At 42.3% G+C, this 23,811-nt stretch overlaps 2 protein-coding genes across 5 annotated transcripts; both read left to right on the top strand.

Moving 5' to 3' along the window:
* Positions 1 to 10,719: 10,719 nt before the first annotated feature.
* On the top strand, positions 10,720 to 15,397 carry GIP (gastric inhibitory polypeptide; the record flags this gene model as incomplete). The annotated part of the gene is made up of 4 exons (XM_082779004.1): positions 10,720 to 10,793; positions 11,839 to 11,985; positions 12,316 to 12,447; positions 15,301 to 15,397. 4 exons carry the CDS (start codon positions 10,720 to 10,722, stop codon positions 15,395 to 15,397), a joined length of 450 nt encoding a protein of 149 aa, XP_082635130.1.
* A 1,514-nt stretch (positions 15,398 to 16,911) lies between these two features.
* Positions 16,912 to 23,690, top strand: SNF8 (SNF8 subunit of ESCRT-II). 4 transcript variants are annotated; one of them, XM_082779133.1, is made up of 8 exons: positions 16,912 to 17,008; positions 17,187 to 17,463; positions 17,657 to 17,795; positions 18,114 to 18,218; positions 19,760 to 19,832; positions 20,430 to 20,571; positions 20,782 to 20,856; positions 21,277 to 23,690. In XM_082779133.1, exons 1-8 carry the CDS (start codon positions 16,917 to 16,919, stop codon positions 21,412 to 21,414), a joined length of 1,041 nt encoding a protein of 346 aa, XP_082635259.1. In that variant the 5' UTR covers positions 16,912 to 16,916; the 3' UTR covers positions 21,415 to 23,690. The 4 variants fall into 4 exon arrangements, with proteins under 4 accessions (XP_082635259.1, XP_082635260.1, XP_082635261.1 ...); XM_082779134.1 differs by having other exon boundaries at positions 16,915 to 17,008; positions 17,187 to 17,237; XM_082779135.1 differs by lacking the exon at positions 17,187 to 17,463 and having other exon boundaries at positions 16,948 to 17,008.
* Positions 23,691 to 23,811: the final 121 nt, after the last annotated feature.

Here is a 23,811-nt window from a genome sequence, read left to right as displayed (position 1 = left end):
TTAAATTTGGAAATAAATTTCATGCAGCTTGGAAACTGCACTTCAAGCCATGCCTGACTGAAAACCTGGAATATTCACTTTCTTCCACAGTTACATCACAAACAAATACAGCTAAAATAAATGATCCACTATCTGCTTCAGATCTATTTATAATCTTGACTAGAATACTTTTGTTGTTGCTTTTACTGGTTTACAGAGAACCTTCCCCATGTAACATAATCCTTTCAAATAATGAAATGAAAGAAACCAACTTTAAAAAAAAAAAAAAAAATCGAAACAAAGAGGGAAATCTTCAATTTAGATTTGAAAAAAGAAGGCTATCAGTCAAACTCCTTCGCCTTGGTAGAGCATTCCAGATGCAAGGTATTTAGAGAATGCAAACAGCAGAGACTAAATCATTGATCTGCTTGGGGGTAATAGAGCTGCATTCATCCCTGGGCAAGAGATGAGGGAGAATGCTGCCCTCCAACCCAAACTGCATTCACCCCTGCCCCAGCTGAGATAGGGCAAAACAAGCTCTGCAAAATCATCTCAAAAGAGAAACCTTTCTTCTCTTGCAGATTTAAATGCTACCAGGATCTGCAACAAAAATCCAGTGGGATATCTGAAGCTAGGGAAGAGCTGAGCAAGTTTTCACCCAGGCACAGTCACTTCTAAAAGCATGTGTGGCCTTTTTTCCTTCCCCAGGATTTTCTTGCAGTTGTAAAAATCACTCAGAGTACTTGATTCCTTTGTGCGAATTTACAAGCATTTTCACATTTGTATAGCCACACTCGGTATCAACATAATGCTGCTTATGATTTTATACATAAATTCTAATTTGGGCAAAAGTTGCTGGATTTGGGGTATAGTTTTTTTTGTTTGTTTGTTTGTTTGTTTTTGTTTTGTTTTGTTTTTGTTTGTTTGTTTGTTTGTTTTTTGCTTTAAGATTTAAATCTTTGAGTCATGCAGAAATGTTCTTAATCATTTTTTACAATTTATCTGTAAGTCCAAATAATCACTGTTGCCACTTTGCAGTTTCAGGATTTTTTTTAAGGTACAAGGTTAAAACTGGATGGTAAATAATACAACTAGGATTTCAATGAAATGTGGGTTTCAAATGCAAGGGTGTAATTACTGCAGTCTGGTGAGTTATTGTTGTTGATCTGAGGAATAAAATATTTAAAATAGAAATAACCTTTATGACAGATTAGTGGTAAAATAGAACAGAATATATTGTTATTTTTTCTGCCAGTTATTTGGTTTTAAATAATGTTGTTGTTATTTTGTTGTTTGGTTTTGTTTGGTTTTGTTTTTAATTTCTGGTGATATCACTAATGTTTAATTTGAACAACAGTAAAGATATACTTGGAAACCCTGGAAACTTTGAAAAACCTTCATTTTCAAAAGTTTAAATGTATGTATTAGTTACTTCGAAATATTTATGGGATGAAAGTTTTTAGTAAAACACATAGGTCACAGAGGGGAAAAAAATAATTTTATTTTCATAGAATCTGTTTCAAACAAACCTCAGCTAACAGAAATAATCTGAATATAGAGCAAACCTGTCCATAAAATGTATGTGAGAATTCAACAGAATAAGAAGTGTGAGGGTTGCAGTTGGAAACATTTCCTTTTACTTAAGTGGAATCACAGTTTAAACCAACTTCTGTTCAGCTTTTGTTATGTGGAAACATTCTTCACTGGAAAAAGCAGCTCATATCTAAGAAAATCTAGTTGATCCAGTTGATTAAAACTTGAGTGGACAAATTAGATAAGAATCAAACTTACTATGAAACTATTAGTTTGATTTAAAACAAAATTAGGGTTTGAGGTAGATTATTAATAATCCCCTGATTCTCTGTGCATTTGAAACACAATCTTGACATTCAAATGTTGTTTTGCAAAAGCTCAGGAGCATGAGTGTCCTCAACCCCAAGGAAGGTGCTGAGCAATGGGAAACACCCTCTCCTCTCTGGAAGAGCTATTCAGATGGGAGGCTCAAAAGAAACAGTTCTGAAGATGCAATAGGTTAAGCCTGCAACTTGTTTGAAGATCTGGATATTCCCTACACATTTTAGTGCTTCAGTTAAAAACAGAGCAAATGCTGCAATAAACTCAGGCTCCAAAAAATCAATTCACATTCTGAAAAATCCTTTTGTTCTGGTACTAAAAGATGGAGTCCCTTTAAAACAAAAAAGAAAACCACAAAAAAAAAAAAAAAAAAAAAAAACAAACTATTTTCTTCTCCTCTCTACATCTGGTTGTTAGCTACTTCTGTGTTCACTTCAGGGCAGGGTGCTCATCTCTCTCAGCAACCTAAATTCTCCATTGGGTCTTGCAAACATTCAGATAATTGTTCAAACTTAAACAAAACAAACTTGCTTTGCATAGGTATTTTTTCTCCACAATGGAACTGATTTGGTTCAGTTTTGATTTTGCAGTCTTTTTTTTTTGGCTAAGCGGTAAACTCTAAATGCAAGGAAAATAAAACACGTATTGGAATGAATCCTGATTTTTTTTGTTCAAATAATCCTTTTAATTTTTCATTTCCCTCCTTAATTTTACTTTTGAATATACCACCACTTCTTTATAGCAGACCTCTCTAACATGTCAATTTGTTTGGTTTTTTTCTTCCTCAAAATCACTGTGAGCAGTTGGACAGATAGCTGGAGCAGGCTTTTCTCCTACTGATGGCTAGAAAGGTGGAGGAAAGTTTTTGTCTTGGTATAATGATAAACAAAACTCACGTAGTTCAGAAAGCATTGTGGGGGATGAATCCTGCCGTTGCTGAACTCCTCCTGACCTTATTTCAAGAAAGAGCTGATCTTTTGAACCCCCCTCCAAACATTCACAGCATTTTTAAAGCACAGATTAAACACTTTCCTCTCTGTAACAGTAGGCATGTGTATCAAATTTCCTCCAGTTTGAAAGAAATACATTTATATCAGATGTATGCTACAAGAGTACAAATTTGGGGGTCTTTTAATTTCGAGTCACCATTTAAATCCCCTGAAGAAATGAGGGCACTGCAGCACTCACTGCTCTTCACTTTCACTTTCTGGAAGTCCCTGAAGTCCAGAAGGCAACGAAAGGCTCAGCCACTAATACCATTTCATTTTTGTGTAATACCTCAGACCCAAAACAAGTTTATCCTGGGAGGTGGGTAACTCTTCAGCAACAGTTTCTGTTGTGGGTCACAAGTATAGGTCATTTCACAATCTAAACCTTGAGCCATACACCACCACCTGTGCCGGGGCACCAGTACCGCTGGGCTGCTGGAAAGGTGATGTTAGCAAAGGCACAAGGTGGAAATAATTTCATGCTAGTGAACCAGCCACTTGGGCAGGCACATTGGCATTGACTGTGTTGTCTAATTTCTCGTCCTGCTGGTATATACTTGGGATTTATCAGGACTGATTATTTCTTCTCCTTTCCTGGAGCTCCACTGCTCTACTCTCTCCAGTTGCTTAGTTCTGGCTCTGCCTTTGCTTAAAGATGGAGCAAAGTATGTTTAATATTAAAATAGCTGCCACAAGGTAAAGAACTAAAAGGACAAGTTTTGATGCTATAGCAAGTGCAGATCACCTCTCCACATATTTGAAACAATGACGGTGCACAGCTGCACAGTGGTAAAAGGTGCAGCCATTGGATTTTTCTCTAGAGACAGCTTTGTGGTCCAAATAAATCTGTCATGCACTGATGTTACATGGGCTTTTTGCTACACTAGTTACTGTGCTGTAGCTCCCTGTTCCTGGTGTGTAAAGTAAGCATTCGAGCAAAGAGAAATAGATGCAGAGGGGGACATGTAGAAGTCCATAGTTCCTATATTTTGTGGTTCCCGGTTTTGAGTGTTTTTGTTTGTTTGTTTTTGTTTTGGTTTGTTTTGGTTGGTTGGTTGTTTTGGGGTTGTTGTTTAAAAAATAATAATAATAATAAAAATAAAAATAAAATTAAAATAAAAATAAAAACCAGTCATGAAGGATCAGAGACAGCCACGCTAGTAAGCTGAATTAATAAAGAAAACACTAAAAGCTTTAAAAGGCCCTAGTTTTTTGTTTGTTTGTTTGTTTTTCAGTTAAAAGGGAGTACTGGCATTTAAAAATATATCTGGTATTTTGCTATTGTGAAAGAATAAAAATTAAAAAAACCTATTCCTGCAAGCCCAGGAAGGGAAGGCAGGTTTGAACCCAGAAGAGAGGATGAAATGATGCTCATTGCTTGAAAGATCCACTGTAACTCTAACCAGAACATTACTCATGTCTCATATGCAGCTAAATGAGGATGTTGGAGAGGTTTAAGCACCAGAGATGAGATGTTTTAAGCACCAGAGATGAGATGAGGAACCAGACAAATGCTCGCTGCCTTCAGCTAGAGCTGAAGCTGCCTCTATGGTGCATTTTGGTAAACATGAGTCTCCTGACAGAATTCTGGCACCTGGGATCGGGCAGAAGTCTTTGCTACTTCTGATATAAAGGATCCATGTATGTTGGCCAAGGCTATAAGCAGGCAGTGAGAGCCCAAGCAGTCCTTGGAGGAGAGAGGGGAAAGATGGATCTGTGCTGTGGGATAAGGGCTTGGAACAAAGAAGCTGATATTCAGGACCTTGTGGTCTGCCAAGATGGATTAGGATGAGCAAAACCAAAGCATGTAAAAGTTACATCCCTGCACAACATCATAGCTGGTATCTTAGGGAGAGAAATGAGCCCCCCAAAAAAGCCTCAAGCCTCTGTGCCTCTGACAGCAGCTAAGGTAATTTAAGAACAAAAACAGTCCTGAATGAGGACCGGAGTTTGAAAGCTGTTCCAATGTCTGTGATTTCAGTGAGAGGATGAGGGTGGAGGGAAAACAGCAACTAAAAATCCTCCCTTCCTCTCTGTCCCTGTGATTTGAGGAGTAGGGCAGATGCTAATACTGATCAATCATAGCTGGATACAGCCAGGAATCTCAGATCAGCCCAATGTTTGCAAACAAAATGGAGCAGAAAGTGTTATTTTCAAGTGTCACATGCAACACCTGAAATCTTTCTCTGTCGTAAGAGATCCCCTAACTGGTGCCACACAAGACAGCAATTAAACAGCACTACTCCAGAGGGAAAGGGAAAACCTTACTCATCATATCCACTAGGAAAAGACAGGTGTAAATTGTGCTATTGAATATGAGCTTACAGCTAAACTCTGCAAGCAAATTATTGGGAAGTTCACAGTATTTCTGTTTCTGAAAACTTTTGGGAACAGATCAGACTCTCACCCATTCAGAATGGCTTAAACAGAGTTGACCCCATCTGGCAGCAGGGGAGTGAATGGATAACCTCTTAAGGTCACTTCAAGACCTATTTTCCATGATTATGGGGACATCTAATACTTGAAACACTTTGTAATCAAAGTTGCCCTTGAGATGTTCCAGTGTCTCAAAGCAGAGCAGGGGTGTTTCAGGAGAACAGATGTGACCTTCCCAACACTCCCAAACTCCTGAAACAACTTTCCAAGCCAGGTCTGCCACAGACAAGAGAAGAACTCTGTCTAACAAAGTCACACTCACTAAGTGCTCTGCAGCAGAATATGGTGAAATGGGACAGCACCATCTCTCTTGCTTAATGTGCAGGGAGACAACTGCCCCAGCTGGATGAAACCTAATCTGAAGTGCTCTTTGTTCCAAGCCAGGATCCAGCTGAAGCTCATGAAACCACTTGTTATTAGAGAATGTAGCAGATCACAGGTAATGCTATGGATAGCATTATATCATAGCTGTGATGGGCTAAGGCTAGAGAGGAGCAAGGTTTGCATCTTTAATTAGACCCTCTGTTACGTTAGGAAAAAAAGCAAATGTGGGCACGTGGCCCTTTTCTATGCCTGCAATTCACTCCTTGCCCCTGCACTTTTCAGAGCTGAACTGGCAGGCAAAGGTTCATCCTTTTACACATTGATCAGTGGATATCACACTGATGGAATGAAATGCAGATAGTGCCCGGCTGTCTATAGGAATCTGTGTACCTGTTTTTTTTTGTTTTGTTTTGTTTGTTTGTTTGATTGGGTTGGTTTTGATTTATTTATTGTCTGGAGGATTGTGAGAAACTTTAGAGCGATGCTGCTGTCCAAACTGGATCATGAGCAGATGCCCTGAAATAACCATAACTGCGAACAGTGGGTCAACATTTAATGTTGCTGGATATTTATTTCACTCTATTAACTTCACATCGTACAGAGGCAGTTAATGAGAGGAAAACAAATAGGTTATACTTTGGAGACACAAGATATCCAAGTTGGCTAGGAGTGAAGTACCTAGAATACATATAATAAAGCTGCCAGGTTAAACTACTCCACTTTATTGATTAGCAACTGTGATAGGAGTGTGAATTGATTACTTGTAACTATTACAGTACATCATTTAGTACAGTAGGCATGACGTTTTTGCATGGATGAAAAGCTTTTGAACACACTGGCATGCTTGTGTACTAATAGAGGATTAAAGTAAATGTTAAGTAGTTCCTGTGAACATAATAATTACTCCCTAATAGCACTGAAATCTCAATCTACCCTAAAAACATCCTTCTGATCCTTTATCTTAATGTAATAGAGACACAAGACTTTTTGCCCAAGAGGCTGGTTGTGCCAGGGATCTGTGTAACTACAGAGTAGCAAGAGTTCTGCTCTGCCAAGGAGGGCTGCAGTAAGCTGGATGCATGCTCATTCTGCACTCTGTGCACTCCTGGTGTAGGAAGACAGGTGATGGTTGAAGCAAACCTATGCCTGATAGTGTGTCACAGCAGCATTTCTCAACAAGATTACTCAGTTTTTCCCCAGGGAAGCTGTCACAGCACCAAGCCTGACAGAATTCAAGAAGTGTTTGGACAATGCTCTCAGATACATAGTCTGATTTTTTGGTGGTGGTCTTTTGAGGACCTAGGAACTGGACTCCATGATTCTCATGGACCCCTTCCAACTCAGGATATTCTATGATTCTATTTATTTTAAAAAGGGGCGGCAGGGGGGTAGGGGGCAGAAAAAGTATGTTTCAGGAAGGAATTTCAAAGTAGGAAGCTTTACACAGAGACACGTACCTCAATCATGCTGGATTTCTGCATTTGTTCAGGACAAGTTACGTCATGGACACTGTGCTAGCACAGTGAAACCCTCTCCCACAGTGAAATCATTGATACACTTCAATTTTGCCATTATTACTGCATTTCCACTAAGGCCTGCTTCTTGCACAGCCCAACAAGGAAGTCTACTTATTTCACGCACAAATCCATGATGTAGCTAAGCCAGCCCAAGTCCAGGAGAATAGGCCCACATATCCCTCCTAAATCCAGGTGTGTAGGGTTACTGCTCCAAGCAGCTCAGCTGAACTCCATAAACAAGTGCTGGCAGACCTGAGGGGAAGGTTGTAACTTGGATAACTTCCTGTAAAAGTTCAGGCAGCTTAGGGGAACTAAGCCACAGACAGGACTATGTTTTACAAGTCAGCACAACCAGCCACAGGCACTGCTTCAGGAAAGATGCAAATAGAGCTTAGCTTGTGTGTTAAAATAGCACAAAAATAATCCTTCTCTGTTCCTTCAACAGATTAGACCTGGGTGCAACAAGGATCCTGGAGTAGCTGAGACACCCCTGAAGCAGCCCCTGACCAGAACTCACATATTAAAATGCAGTAGGCCCAGTGCTCCTCCCAGATAGGACTTGGGTTGGATAGGGCAGGTCAGACACCACGGAGAACATCTTACCGGGCATAGGATTGCAGCAGAACTGGTGGGAGTGGGGTTTAACCCCTTACACTTTAATGGTGTAATTAACATCTGGGGTACATCTGCTCTCCTAAATCCAGCTGTACAAGGGCAAGATGAAGCAGTTACCTTACTGACACATACCTCTAGCAGCTACAGAACCATAATAAAGCACTTATTCAGGACAGGAGTAAAAATAGTTGCTGTGCTTCAGGTTAACTTTGCTGCCATCCTTGATCCCATATAGGCTGTTGCTGTGCCACCACCCTCCATCTCGTTAACCAATGCTGCCTCACTATTTCCTGATAGCTTCCTGCCTGCTGCTATCCATCCCAAATTTTGTCCTCTTAGATTACAGATTTTGGGGGATAGATACTGCTTTCAGTATCTAGGTTTGCATGAGGCGATTGCAGACCACAGTCAGGTTGCCCAGACTCAATGCTGATGATGACAAAAATAACAATCGAAGCTCTTGGTTTTAGCACAGTTATTTGAACTTTAAGAGAGAGAAGAAGCAAACTGGATCCCTCTAAGATGATACTTGTGCTTCTCAAAAGAAGAGATGGATATTAGTAAAACTTTTGCTGGGGAAGGAGGTGTTATGTGGAATTAAGGTTTAGATCAATACCATATGCATTATGTCCACAATACACATTCATTCTTGATTTTGTGATATACTAATGTGTAATTGCCATTAATGTAAATATATTTTTAAAGGTTATTTTCCTGCTCTGCAGGTCAATGGACCTAATGAAGCAGATCTAAGTGGGCTTGAGCTACTTTGATTAGGTGCTTGATTTCCTGTTTACCTCATGGAAGTGGGTTTGGTCCCACACTGCTAATGTTTATAAAGGCTCTGAAGGGTCTCCTCTAAGCACTAGAACTGGTTGAAATCTTCTGAGCAGCTTCAGTGGAGTAGAAAGGTAAGAAGCTCTATATCAGTCTTTTTTCTTTTTCTTTAATTCTTTTTCCTAAGATGAGAGTGAGGAGTGCTTGACAGTGTCAGACAGTATCTATAGCAGAGTAGGAACAAGCTGTACCTTTGGCTGAGTTTTTCCTAAAGTGGTGTACGACTAGCAATTTCCTTGATAGGTTTGGTGGAAAAGAACTGCAGCAGTACACATCACGTTGTAAAGGGAAAGACTGTTATTTCAGAGGAGGATTCAGTACATGGCAAGCCTCAGGCTGGGATCTGCCCCTTTAAACATATCCTACACAGGGAAATGATGAGAAATTGGTTCTTAGCTGCTTTTTGTATCCTTTCAGCTATGAATAAAACAGGGATAACTCTTCTTCCAAAGCAGATAGTATTGCACAGGGGATTTGAAGACCTTCCCCTAGTGAAGATCCCACAGGTAGATACTACTCTTCCTTTTGTGAAGGAGTCAAATTGTAAAATCAAAACAGTGTAATGACAGCTACAGTTAGCAGTAAACGACACACCAGGTGGGACTAACTAAGCTTGATTTGAGTATCATACAGGCAAAGGGGTCTTGTATTAATTCAGGAATGGTTTCTCTACAATCTCCAGAAATGCAGACTGTTTTTCTTTGCTGCTTAGATAAATTCTGCAGAGAATAAGTGCTACCCTTTCTTAAAATTAAGGCTACAGTATATGTCCTCTCCTATTTTCATAAATAATTATCTTAAGCAGAACAATATTATTGAATGACTTAGCTATTTTCAGATTCACCATCATAACTATAGTAATATATGTAATGAATAGCAAATAAGAGGGAAAACTTCTTATTTAATCATGACACTTTTCTCAACTTTAATTTAAAATACTCCTTGGCTTTTTGTATAATGAAACCTACTTTTCCTATTAATACAGTCTATAACTATTTGCCTCTTACTGCTTTAGCTGTAAATATTTCATGAGTTTTGCCATTGTTCAATATATAACACCTTTGATTTTAAAAGTATTTCTCTCAATTTGATATCTCTGAGATAATATAACACATCTAGTATTCAGCCTATATCAGGCCAAAACATTTGTAAAAAAAAGTCAGTCTTCCAGAAACAAACAAACAGAAAAGTCTCAGTTATGAACAACATCCAAACTTACAAATTCTTGTTTTCTCCAGAATAATAATTGGGCAGTTGTAAAAATGCAAATTGCTATTTATGAGTAAAGTTTCACTAATGTATGAATGAATTTTTGAAGGATATCTAAGTCCTGATCTAGACTTCTTTACTATATTATGCCTGTTAACAGTAGTTTTCCAGTGCAATGCACATTCCAGAAATATTGATAACAAAGAGTGAGGTGAGAGACAATAAAATACATCCATGAGCCTTGATCAAAACCATTTTTGTACAGAGTTTGCAGAGCTGGAATAGTTACTTGTCCAATTTGTCCTCAAATGTCCAAGGTCTGCTGAGCTGGACTGTGGACATGAGGACTAGGAACAGCTTGAAACTAATAAATCTTGGAATTTGATCCCGTCACTATCCTGAGATATTTTTCATAACAGATATTCACTGACTCTGGCATCAGTCCTGACATAAGGCATTATCCATCCCTACAGAAAGTTTCCCAGGAATTAGATAAGGCTGCTAAATCCTGCAGAACTGCAGTATGGGATAAGCAGGATGCGATGTAACTCCTGTTTGCCCTTGAATTGCCTGATCCAATGTGTGTTCTTGTTCACATACTTAAGACTGAATTGACCCTTAAAGCATAATGAGGTACCCACAGGGTCAGCTTGTAAATGTGGAACAATACAATGTCCTCTCCTCCACGAGTGTGCAAATCACAGACGTTAAAAAACACCACTGTGGTGAAAGAGCATTGTTATTGAAAAAGTAACTTAACTGTGAATAGCAAAGGAGAGCTTTGTAGGTTGGAGAAGGCTGTTCCAAGCACAAGGACAAGGAAAGAAACATGTTTACAAGCACAGGCACATGCCTAACCATTGCCCAGCTCTCTGGGTTCACTGTCATTCACTTATGTATCCCAGGGGCCAGGCATCTGGATTGCCCTCTGCTTCTGAACAGAGAAATCAGCCAAGAAAATGATGTCTTTGAAAGTTCTTTCTCTGCTTTTTGCTTCTTTGAGCTTTGTTTTGATGGAAGAGAACGTCTCAGGGTAAGTGTTTTGGAAAGCCCACAATGTATTTTAAGCCTTTTCCAGCTTCCTACTGGAGGCAAGTAGACTATTTCCCTTGGCATCTTGGTAAATAGATGAGAACATAAGTCCTGAGGTAGCTCTTGGATAATAGAAAGACAGCAAAGCATACAGAGATGAGCAAATGATAAGAGAGGTCTCAAATTAAAGCCTGTGAGCCAGAGCCAAGAACTCCCAAGTTTTCCCTAAAAACTACATTGCTCCAGGTTGGGAGTAACAAGCTGGAAGTCAACCAGGAAGTGAAGGTTGGCTGGGAAATAGAAACAAAATGTAATTGTCTCCCATGAATAAGGCTAGGGGGCATCTGATATTTCAAAGCTTCTGAAAATGTGGCCAGTTACGTAAAGCAGGTACATAAAGACTTTCCATCTCTTTCTCTGATTCTTCCAACTACTACATGAGAAGATCTAAAAGAAACCCTATTAGAGCAGCAAGAGTTGCTGCAATTCCAGATAATAACACTAAAAAAAGGTCAGCCTTGATATCTTTTGCTAACTTAGCTAGCCACCAAGTACGTCTATGCTGTCAGACCATCACTGGCTTCAAGTTCTGGACCTTGTCTCCTGCTGTCCACCCCTCAGGCTCTTGAGGACACAGGAAGAGATTCCCTCGGCCCTATGTGTGCAGCTCACTAGAGAAGGGAATCTGAGTATACTCAGTGTCTTCTCACTTTGTCAAAGTCTATATCCATCAGGCTATGGCAGAAAAGCTACTCTGACTCCAGACATCAGCAAATATCCCAAGTTCATCTCCTCCTGAGATGTCAAATGTGAGCAGCAAATGTGTTAACAGCCAGAAACATGAATGAGATCGCTAGCTGCTTCTCAGTTAACTCTTCACTTTACAGTGCAGGAACAATCACCTGTACCAAAAAAGAATTAAAAGTGATCACAAAACTTTGCTGACCTTAGGGGATGCATGGGCAATCCCATGCAACCCAAGCAAAACTGCATAGTGCTTGCTCTTTGTCTGAGCAGGACTCACTCTATCTGTACTCTTACTGTAGCATAAGTATAAGGACTCCCAGTGCCAGACCAGTGCAAAAACGCTACTCTGAGGCCACCCTGGCAAGTGATTACAGCCGCACAATGGATAACATGCTGAAGAAGAACTTTGTGGAATGGTTGCTAGCCAGGCGAGAGAAGAAAAGCGAGTAAGTACATAGACTTTCAACGCTCCCGTGATTTGAACTGGCAACTGTTGTCAGGCAACTGATGGCTACAGAATAACGTAGAGCTGAGGATATTTTCCTTGGACTGCAGCAGTGATTCTCTGGGGACTTTTTTCTTTTTTTCTTAACTCCTTGAAGCGTTTCTTGTCTGTCGGCACACAGAACAACTATCCTTTTCTCTATCCAACATTGCCTTCTTCTCTGCTTGGTAGATGGAGTGGGAAGGAGTTGGGTTTTGTGGAAAAGCAGCATTTCAGCACCCTCTTGTGGCATCTCAGGCTGATGTCTTTCTTCCCATTTTTGCCTTTTCAGCAACGTCATTGAGACATACAAGAGAGAAGCTGAGCCACAAGTATCAGCTGTGAATGGCCAAAGCTTGGACCTGCACAACCATGAAGCCAAAGACTTCTTTGCTTGGCTTCTAAAAAACAAGAAAAATCAGAGGTGAGATTGGCAGAATAGGAAATAAATACAAAGTCTGGTCCCCAAGGGAGGGATGAGGTCCCAAATGTTCAATTTTTGAAGGGATGTTTTAGGGCACAAATTGGTGATAACACTGTCAGCATAGAAAAACAAAAAGACTTTTGTTTCAAAAGGGAATTCCATATTTTGCCATTGTCTCATGAGTGACAAAAATAACCAAGACAAAAAAGCTTCTAAAACTTTACAATTTCTCACAAAACACACACTTCAAAAATATAAAGTGCTTTTTTTGTTTTGTTTTGTTTTTTTTTTCCCCTTTGGAAGTATGAGAACAGCCTCATCAAAACCCAGCACTTTAAAAAAGTCAAAGTGCTGTCTTTTGACAGGGCTGAAGCACATCCATTCCTGCAACATACTAACACTACAGTAATGGAGAAGTTAAATTGAAGTGCTTTGACCTAATAAAACCATTCCATTCTATTCTATTCAAAACCCTATCAAAAGAAAACTTTCCAGTGAAAATTGGGATGAAACTGATACATTCCTGCAAAACGTTTTTGATCAAATCATCCCACAGGGCAAAAATAAACAAAACAGTTCTGCCATTGTATCACTGCTACACACTCTTACTATGAAAAGCATGAGATCTAAATGTGAAATTATGCAGTAGAGACACCCGAGTGACTCAAGGAATTCCCCAGTTTGTTTTCGATCTATGTCACTGGAGACAATTGCAGTTTTATTTGGATGTATCTACACTGGTTACAGGAATGACGGAGATGCAATCTAATTCTTAAAAGGTACCTCTCAGGAAAGTAACTTAGTCCATATGGTGCTCTCTCTTGTTCCAGCTAGTGCCTTCATTTCCCAAGCCATCTGGCTGAGAGTGCCTTCTCTGTGCTGCGCAGCTTTGTGCTGTGTCAGCATATCCACAGCCTGTCAATAGCGTTTCACTGCCCCCCAATCTTACCTCATGTTGCAAATGTTCAAAAAGATTAGACACTTGAGTTCAAACAAAAATCTGTTCTCAAGCACTTTCTATTTTTATTTTTATTTTTTAAAAAAAGCCAACAAATGATGGAAACATTTCCTTTCTTTAACATGAAGGGGATTTTACAAAACCTAACAGGTTGCTGCTGCTTAGTACCAAAACTGTGTCAGGAAGGAAAACAGGCACTTACTGCACATAGCTCACATCCTTCAGGCACAATTCTAGCGTCTCTTGATAAAAGAATGAAACCTCTAACTTACAGGGAGTCATGGGACAGTCACTCAGAACAAGAATCTCAGGGCATTTGTTGTCTTTTACAGCCTTTGAATGAAAACTGCTTTAGAAACAAGGGTGCGGGGGATGACCCAGGCTTGGGGGAAACGAGCACTGTTATGGTTCACAGAGGTGTTAAGGCCAAGCACCCAGAAAATCAGACATTGAGAATTGCTAGTCATACTGAAAATGCAGAACCAAAGAAACAAGGGCTTTGTTGGATCTCGAAAGGTCATTTAGTCTGACCTCTCCTAGAAGACAGGATCAGCTTGCTCTAAACTACTCCTGACAGATATTTTTCTAACCTGTTCTTACATAGGATTGGGGGGGAGGGAAAGAGAGGGGGAATGACACACACTTTTGGTGCTAGAGATTAATCTGCTTGATTAGCCTCATTTAATAATAATATTTAAAAAAAAAAAAAAATGCAGTGTTTCCCCTAATCTCCTTAATTGCAAATAAAATAATAAAAAAAAAAACCAACAACAACAACAAAAAAAAAAACACAATATGTAGGGTGAAAAAGTCCTTCTCAGAAACAAAGGCTTCCCTTTGTGAGCTTGGGGCATAGATGCTGCTTCATTCTGCCTTTGTTTTGATGCCTGCTGGGTTTAAGAGAGGATGGGGGGGCGGGGGGTGTTACAGGACTGTTCCTTCTCATCTCCTAAGCCTGACAGACATATTCAGTGCTAGATATCCCAGACTGACCAAGATCAAAGCAGTGTTCTGTAGCAGGATCTCATCATGTCAAAAATAGGTTCTTTTGTTTTTTGTTGTTGTGTTGTTGTTTTGCTATACTTAGGGGAACACCCCCAGCCACCAAGATGTACCTTTATTCACTCTTCTTCACTGGCACTTCTATTTTACAGAACAGAAAAACAGTTACTGAGAGCATAGTGTCCTTTCCTTCAAACTGTCTCTCCTAGTCCATGGCTCTACTGCACTGCCCAGGAGGCAGCAGAGGGACTTCTCTTAAGAAGCAAATGACTAACCTTGTCAAAAATCTAACTGGTGCCCGGAGGAAAAGATGATGAAGAAAATGTCATATGGATTCAGATCTTTTTAGTTAACTAATCCTTGATCTAGGCAGAGATTTGTACGTGGCTGTTTCAGCATATAGAGGGAGGAAAGGCTTCCTTTTAAGATTTTAAAAGTTTTTTATATATACAAATAAATTTAGTTAAGAATTGCACAGTACTGAAAAATAAGAAGAAAATGCATCCTCTTGGCTGTGGAGATAGGAAGTGGTGAACAATGAAGAAAGATGAACTGAGACAAGAGCCTGAGGTTTGAATCATGCTCAACTGAAACCCAGGAAGAGAGAAAGAAATCCTCCTGGCTTTCTTTCTTTGAGTCAGCTCATCCCCCAGTTCCTCCCCGCTGTCACTGCTAATGTTACAGAACAGTCTCATTTCCCAAGAGCAGGGAAAGAAAAAGGGAAAAGTTGGTAGGATTGACAAGGTGGCAAGCAATGCACTAAGTCAAAGGTATTAGAAGACAAGGAAAATAAAATATACCTGTGAACTTGATGCAATGGAGATAAGATTGTTATATACACATTTGGATGGTTTCCTTTCCTCTGTCTTTATGGCATGGCACATTTCTTGCAGTTTTACTTCTCTGGAAGGTTCAGAAGATTTGAAGGATGTTTTGAACCAGGAGTTTCTGACATGGCTAATGTCGATTGACCTCTGCAGACCAACGTGAGTGGTTGTTCTACCTGTTCCTGTTGTTAAAAACATCCCTTCAGATCCCATTCCAGCATTGTATAAAGGTTTTGCCCCAAAGGTCCTTGATGCAGTGCTCATTTTTTGATAGCTGTTGAGTGCTCACATGGTGTAGCTCAGATGAATTTCATTGGAGAGTTAAGAGCTTTGGCCAGAGTTTGGCTCTGCAAGAGGATCTTCAAATCATTGATATGATAAACTGGGGGATGGACAAATTTCAAGTTATAACTGTCTAGAGAAGGCAGGTTAGTAAATTCTTTTCCCTATTTTTATGAGAAAATTAGATGTTCATCTAACCACTTACAGAAAATACTTTTCTTTTTCTACTCAACATACCTAAGTATGAAAGACATTCAGAAAGAAATACAACAAGAAATTGGGATGCAAAATGTCCAGGGGAAGGTCCTGAGAAGGCTCAAGGAAATTGAGAGCCCATCTTAGGGGCTATAGTAAAATGAAGACTGAGAGAAACAAAGTCACCATCTATTAAAACAAACAGAGAGAACAGCTATTTATGCTAATGGCAAAAGTTAGACAAGAATGAAAAAGGATGAACTGGCCACAGATAGGCTGGAAATAAAAGGCAGCTCTGTGCTACAGCCAGTTCCATGCCCCTTGGTCAGACAATGTGTACTAAGTGGCCAGCAAGCAAGCAACCCAGAGAAAACAATTAACTCTTGAGCTCATCCTGCAGCCTTTCCTGCAGAGGAGGGGAGAAAATAAAAATAAAAAAAAAAAAAAAATGCATTTCTCTCCTCTAACCAGTTGCTGATTTCTCTCAAAAGCTGTAGATACTTGCTGTTAGATAGTTACTAACTTTGAGACGCCTGTCCTGCTATCAAAACGGATTTCCAAGGTATCAGAGGGGGCTGGTGGGTAAAGAAGCCAGTAACTTATGCTTTGTTTCCTGTAGAAACCAAAATAAAATGGATTAAGTGTGGCCCTACAGGGATTTATGCTTTTCTCTCCCGCTTCTGCTTCGTTAGGACCGTGTAACTCCAGGACCCTCACGGAGCTCTCCCTTCACTCTGTCGATGGACTCCCCCCGGAGGAAGCCCCCCGGCGTTCATTCTGCTCTGTGCATATTGTCCGCTTTGCCAATGTGAGAAATAAAGACCTTATCCTGAAGCTGCAATGAGATTTAGTTCAGGCTTCATTTGGGGACGGGCTGTAACACGTTACCAAAGTACTTTTTTTACAAAAGGCGTCGTTCCGAGCAAGGCTCCTCAGGGTCGCCCCGCGCTCTGGGGGTCGCTGAGCTCGGCCCGAGGCTGCTGGAGCCCCGCGCGGGGCGGGCAGCCCCCTCACAGGGGCTCCGCCGTGGGCCCGACCCCGACCCCCGCCGGGCTCCTCCCGCAGCGCAGCCCCGGCCCCAGGCGCAGAGGCTCTGCCCCCGCAGCCCCGCCCCCGGCCCGGCCCGGCCCGGCCCCTCCGCGAGGCGGGGCCGCGCAGGTCCCGCCCCCGCCCCGCCCCGCGCCGGCGCCGCGCGTCGCGAGGCGATGACGTCGGCAGGCGCGCGGCTGGCGGAGGGGCAGGGATGCACCGGCGGGGCGTGGGCGCGGGCGCCGTCGCCAAGAAGAAGCTGGCGGAGGTGAGGGGCCGGCGGGGCCCGCGGCCGGCTGGGCCGCGCAGCGCAGCGCAGGGAGCCCCCCGGTAGCTTCCTCGCTCGCCTGGGGCCGCGAGTCCGTGAGGAGCGGCACCTCCTCCGCTGCGGGGTTTGCCCGCCTGGCGCCCGGCGCCCTCCCCAGCGGCCTCCTCTCTTCCCGCAGGCCAAGTACAAGGAGCGAGGGACGGTCCTGGCCGAAGACCAGCTGGCCCAGGTGGGAGGTCCCCGCCGCGCCGTGCCCCGTGGCGGTGGGCCCGGCCGCCGCCCTCGGCGTCGTTTCGCGTCCCGCTTCGGGTCCCGCCTCCCGGCCGGGCAGGTCCGCGGCCTCCCCGGCCTGCGGGGCGCAGAGAGCCCGGTGCCGTCCTGAGCCCAGCCGCGGGTTCGCAGTAGCCTTGTCTTCGCTCTTGTTCGGTATTGGTTTATGTTCGGCGTTAAAGCATGTGCGTGTGAATTGTTATCGAGCGCTTCTTTCTTGCTTCCTGCTTTTTGAGTCCACCGGTGCCATTTGTACAGGGTGAATCTTGACTGCTGCTTTAGGACGACGTCCACTTAGCGCGTTATGGGGGCTGTGATCACCAAAAATGTGTTAAAAAAGCGTTAAGACAGAAATAGTTTTCTGTAATTCTCTTCCAGATGTCTAAGCAGCTGGACATGTTTAAAACCAACTTGGAAGAGTTTGCCAGCAAACACAAGCAAGAGATCCGTAAAAGCCCAGCGTTCCGGGTCCAGTTCCAGGATATGTGCGCAACAATTGGAGTGGATCCTCTGGCATGTGAGGAGCAGGCACCAGGGGTCAACGACTAAAGATTTGCTTTACTGTCCTGTTGTAAACGGTTTTTAGTGGAGCTTTCCTTGAGGAAAGCTAATGGCATTTTGATTCTTGGGGTTTGTGAATTGGTATAATATGCCTGTAGGTCCTATTTACTTAAAAGGGTAGCAAAAGAGGTGGAGATGACCAAATTGGAGACTCTTCACTGAGGCATCTGAGTCCTCACAGTGAGGTTTGTGAGCAGGCTGCTTGGTACCAGTAACTGTCAAGGAAGATGTTTTTGGCAGTGGTCCAATCGCTTTCCCCTTTCTCGCTTCACAGCTGGTAAAGGATTCTGGTCAGAAATGCTGGGAGTTGGAGACTTTTACTATGAATTGGGCGTGCAGATTGTTGAAGTTTGCCTGGCTCTGAAACACAGGAATGGAGGTGAGAATCGCTCTGTGTCTGTTTTCTAGGAGAATGGGAGTATACCTTGTCCACGTAAAAACGAGTCTCATCACTCAGCATAGCATTCTTTACTAGATTTCCCAGAATATGGAGCTGACAGTTCTGTCTCCATTGCACCCCCCAAAACGCTTGTTTTGTTTCTACAACATTTTATCACTGTACCACTGGTAATTACCTAGCTTCACTGATTTCTACAGAAATCAACCAACTCTGCCCTTCCTAGATAACAAAACTGTAACTCCTGGTACGGTGGGAAGGGAAACAGTGATAAATGACAGTCTGGAAGTACAAAACCATTAAGCTATTGCTTTGAGACTGGCAGTAAGACTGTCTCTAAAGGATCGCAGCAATATCTAGAAGAGTTAGTGTCGATCTGTGGGAGGGTAGGGAGGCCCTGCAGAGGAACCTGGACAGGATGGGATGAGTTGTAACATGGCTTAGTGCTGGGTCCTGCACTTTGGCCCCAAGAACCCCATGCAGCACTACAGGCCTGGGGCAGAGTGGCTCGAAAGCTGTGCAGAGAAAAAGGACCTGGGGGTGCTGGTTGATGCTTGCCTGAACATGAGCCAGCAGTGTGCCCAGGTGGCCAAGCAGGTCAACAGCATCCTGGCTTCTATCAGGAGTAGTGTAGCCAGCAAGACCAGGGAGGTGATCGGCCCCCTGTACTTGACTCTGATGAGGCTGCACCTGAGTACTGTGTTCAGCTTTGGGCCCCTTGCTACCAGAAGGACATCCAGGCCCTGGAGCATGTCCAGAGAAGTGCTACGAAGCTGGTGAAGGGCCTGGATACAAGTCTTATGAGGAGTGGCTGAGGGAACTGGGATTGCTTAGCCTGCAGAAGAGGAGGCTCAGGGAGACCTCATTGCTCGCTGCAGCTGCCTGAAAGGAAGGTGTGGGGAGTTGGAGGTCAGCCTCTTCTCACAGATAACCAGTGATAGGACTAGAGGGAATGGCCTCAAGTTGCATCAGGGGAGGCTGAGGTTGGAAACTCAGAGACATTTCTCCTCTGAAAGAGTGGTCAGGCAGTGGGATGGGTTTTCCAGGGTGGTGGTGGAGTAAGCATCCCTGGGGGGTGTTCAAGGAAAGGTTGGACGTGACACTTAGGGGCATGGTTTAGTGGGTGACATTGGTGGTAGGGGACCAGGTGATCTTGGAGGTCTTTTCCAACCTTAACGATTCATTGATTACTAGTGGTAAGTGCCTAATGAAAATGTACTAGGTGTTCACTCCAAAAGGGCAATCGGAGACCAAGAGTGGGCTACAGCAAAGTCCAGTTGAAACTCTGACAAGTTTGTGGAGGAAGGCAGCACCAGGGTGCTGCAGGTTAACTGTAGGAACAGAAGTGACTAAATGCTTATTTCATACAAGGCTTGAAATGGGGAACAATGAAGAACCCACTTGTATAATGTAAGGCAGGGGTGATTCAGTGGTAAACACAAAAAGGAGCCTTTACTACTTCTGCTGGAGTAGTTTTCTTTCTGTGCAGTAAGGTTTTCCTGTCCCCTTTTGTTGACTTCTAGGTCTGATAACACTAGAAGAACTTCATCAACAAGTGCTGAAGGGAAGAGGGAAGTTTGCTCAGGAAGTAAGCCAGTGAGTGCCTGGATATTACAGGAGGGTGGAATCGAGTAGCATTTGGAAGAAAAGAGGGTGACTGATCTCAACTAGGCTTGAAGTTGCTGCTGTTAATTTGACTCCAAATTCTAGCAATTGAGCCACTTACACATGCTTTGTAGTTAATGACTTAAATATTTCAAAAAGCAGGAGTGAGCACTAAAGCATGAAGAACTGTCCTCTTGAGCTGGAGAAGATGAGTTCCTTGCAAATCCAGCTCTCTTACTGTCACAGTCTGCTGAAACTGTTGTGGTCTGAACTGTAAGGAAGGGACCAATACATGCCCTTACAGAAATCAATGTTAGGACCCAACTCACCATAATTAGTAAGTTGGGCTGAATCTTAAATTTAGCGCTTGCAGCTTAGATGCTACAAATGTCTTTAATGAAACTCTGCACTTCTGTAGAGGGGCAAAGATATAAACACTAAAAGAATTTTTTTGGCTGTTGATTACCTGAAATTGCAGCAAGTAGCCACTTGCTATAGCTTATAGCTTCTTCTCATCTGCAGAATTAAAGAAGCAGTTTGAGAGAGGCTCTCTTGGTGTAAAGCCTTGCATTAACCCTTGCTTTTCAGGGATGATCTCCTTCGTGCAATCAAGAAACTGAAGGTCTTGGGAAATGGCTTTGGGATTATCCCTGTTGGTGGAACATATCTGGTCCAGTCTGTACCAGCTGAACTGAACATGGATCACACAGTCGTCTTGCAACTGGCAGAGGTACTGATCCAAGCTATTTTAAAGTACGACCACCCTGAAGGAATCTTATTACTTCCATGACAGGGAAAGCATGGTGTAGAAAGCGCAAATTCCAGGACAAATATGAATCTAGAACTTGTGCTATGATTAGATCAGACCTGTGGGCAAAATTGTCCATGTGCAGCTATGGACTTGACTATAAGCACACAGTATTTTTCTCTCTCATTTCAGAAAAAGGGCTATGTAACAGTCAGTGAGATCAGGTCCAGTCTGAAATGGGAGGTGGAACGTGCAAAGCAAATACTGGTACGTATGAAGGTCTCTTGTGCACAGTGGAGTTCAGTGATCGGGGTAGAATGGCTGTTCCTGCAGCACAGCTGCATACACTATGGTGAGGTTGTGTTACCATAGCATGCGCAGGTGATAGACCTGCAGGGTACATACTACTTAAACATAGGTTAAAGACAGTAGAGTCTCAGGAGTTGTAGATATTCCTGTGGCTTCACTAGTCTTGGTTAAAACTTGAATTTTGTTAGCTCAGGTCCTGCATAAACATGCAGGGTAGATCTGACTGGATGTCCAAACTGTATCTTTCCCTGCTCAAGATGAGTAAAAGTACTGAGTTCTACACACTCCATTACCCTACAATAAAAGTGGGATGAGGCCTGTGAATGGCTTCTCAGCCATTTAGTTAAGTTTTACTCACAGTTTCTGCTGTTTCAACAGGAACACTTGCTGAAGGAAGGAATGGCCTGGCTGGATACGCAGGCAGCTGGAGAACCTCAGTACTGGCTGCCTGCACTCTTTACAGAACTGTACTCTCAGGAGATCACTCCAGAGGAAGCTAAGGAGGCAATACCTTGACTTTTAAGTGTTCCATGCATGTATATAATTCTTGTGAGGTTACTTGCATATCACCTAAAACACAGGTACAATGGACTTGAAATAAATTTTTTTTAAAAAAGTCTAGATTGAGAAGTTTAATAGGACTAATTCATACTTGCTTACCTTCAGATTTTCTCTTGTGTTGTGAATTGAAATACCACTTACTGTTAAAACACTAATTACCTTGTCACAGCAAGAGAAAAAATATATAAGCTGATATTGCAACTGCAGTCTCAGATGATGTATATGTGACTGTGTAATGAATCTTAGAGCCAGCAGTGACATCTCCAAAGCATCTTAGAAACTGTTCTGTAGTCCTCTGCTCTGTGAATGAGCCTTTGTTTCACTAAGGAGTACCACAGTCTAGATTCTGCCAAAACAAACTTTATTGCACAAAAAAAAAAAAATCTTATGTACAATAGTATATAAACAAGGTATCTTAGAGTGACTCTTGTGCATATATTTCAACTCAATTAGGTCTAAAAATCTGTTGCTAAAACATCTCTGCCTAGAGCAGTCATTTGAGGATTGTCACTTTGAAATGGAAACATTCAGAAATGGCAGGACAGACAACATTAGAGCTATAAAACTAATACTTCTCTTTTACAGCCACATGCTAGTTATGTGAATGGTGTCCACAATAAGGCATTTTCTTGTTTTGTTGTATCAGTGGATGGTAACGCCACATGCATCACAAACAGATTTCAGAACCAGCTCTGCCTTTAGAAGGCAGCAGAGTCACAGCTCTATCCACAATGCTACTGAATGGTGACAAACAACGTGACATTTACAATGGAATTACAGAGGCGGAAGAGTAGCATACAGCTCATGACTTCCCAGGAGATCCTGCTGCCTCCTGAGACCTTATTTCAAGGTGAACACAGCTTTATTTACTCTCACCTGGTGTATGTGTTGAGTGAGTCCTATGTAAGTTTAGCTTTCCCTTGAGGGAAGACAGGGTTTAAGTCAGACTCATACCAATGACAGACCCTGGGGGTGTTGCTTGCTAAAAGGGAAAGGTTCCCAAGTTGTTAAATGGCACACTTACAGTTCAGAAATGTTTCCACCTTTTAGCGTATCAGAGCTGCTTAAGGAGCAGTGTGCTGGCTTCTGACTTCTACACGAGTTGATATAAATCAGAGACTGAAAATAATTAAATAATTCAGTGATATATGGGACATTGCCTTTTTGTACATTGCATGGCAGGGGTTTTCTGACCCTTACTTCTATGGTTGTGTTTTCTTAAAAAACAAAATACAAGGATGACCATTGGACATTCTCCCACCACCACTGGGAGTCTGAAATAGAGCCACACTGGTGGAAGTTGTTTAAGGAGAGGGCCTAGGATAATGTGCAACTTTGTGCTTTCTATCAAAGCTCCTATGAAAAAAAGTAGATTAAGCTATTTATTAATGAAACATTTTACTACTGCAATCAATCATCACCAGGATCTTTTACCTGAAGAAAGTTTGTATTTATTCTCCATCCAACTTGCACTGAATACATCTCTGCTGTAACTATACTCGCAGCTAGCAGATACTTCTCTGACACACTTGCCCCTGGCAGTAAAAAGCTGCTGTCTAAAACATTCAAAGCACCGAAGTGTTAACTTTACAACACTTGTCTAGCTTGTACTCAGCCAAGTTTGGCAAAGGAATTTCAGTCAGTAACTAGGTGTACACCTCTGAAAAGCTCCACCCAGAAACAGTGGCTTCCTTAGCTAGATTTTGCCCCTTATTCTAGCATTTCAATCTGATGGATCAAGGTACCAGTGGGGAATGAGGTGGTAGTAAAGAAAGGGGGAGGAAAATAAAATATTACATTGACTAGAGAGGTGGAAAGTGAGAATTACTTCAGTTAAGGAACAGCTCCAAACAGAGCAGCCAGAATAAAATATTTCTAGAATACTAAATTCAAATCAAAACCTTAAAGATTTAGACAAAGTAGATTTATTTTTAGTGCCCCCTCCATCTCTGAACCAATGTTTTTCTCACTCTCCCTTTCCCAAAACACCAGGATGAACACATCTGCATTCAATTAATGGATTCTTGCAGTTTCCACTTTTCATCCTACCCTTTGTGCCTAAAGTCTCAGTGGACAAAGTCACCCAGGGCTTGTGTAAAGCCTTCAGAAAGGAGCCCAGATTCCACCACTGCTCTTTATCTTTGGTCTGTCTAGAACAGCATCTAGAAGAAAGACATCAGGTAGATGGGCTCAACAGAGCAGAGGCTCCATCTCTCCCAACCTGCGGAAAAAGGTTTCATCCAGGCACATAGTGCCTGGGCCCTGTCACACCCCAGACTCATCAGAGCGCTCCCACCGCTACAGCTCTGTATTCAGCATGGCCCCAGGGAAGGGCTCACTGTCTAGGAACAG

This window comes from Aythya marila, assembly GCF_965140915.1.
Source record: "Aythya marila genome assembly, chromosome: 25".
In the NCBI taxonomy this organism is placed as follows: domain Eukaryota; kingdom Metazoa; phylum Chordata; class Aves; order Anseriformes; family Anatidae; genus Aythya; species Aythya marila.
The sequence above is the reverse complement of the archived record's forward strand: the minus strand, read 5'-3'. Positions and strand labels throughout refer to the sequence as shown.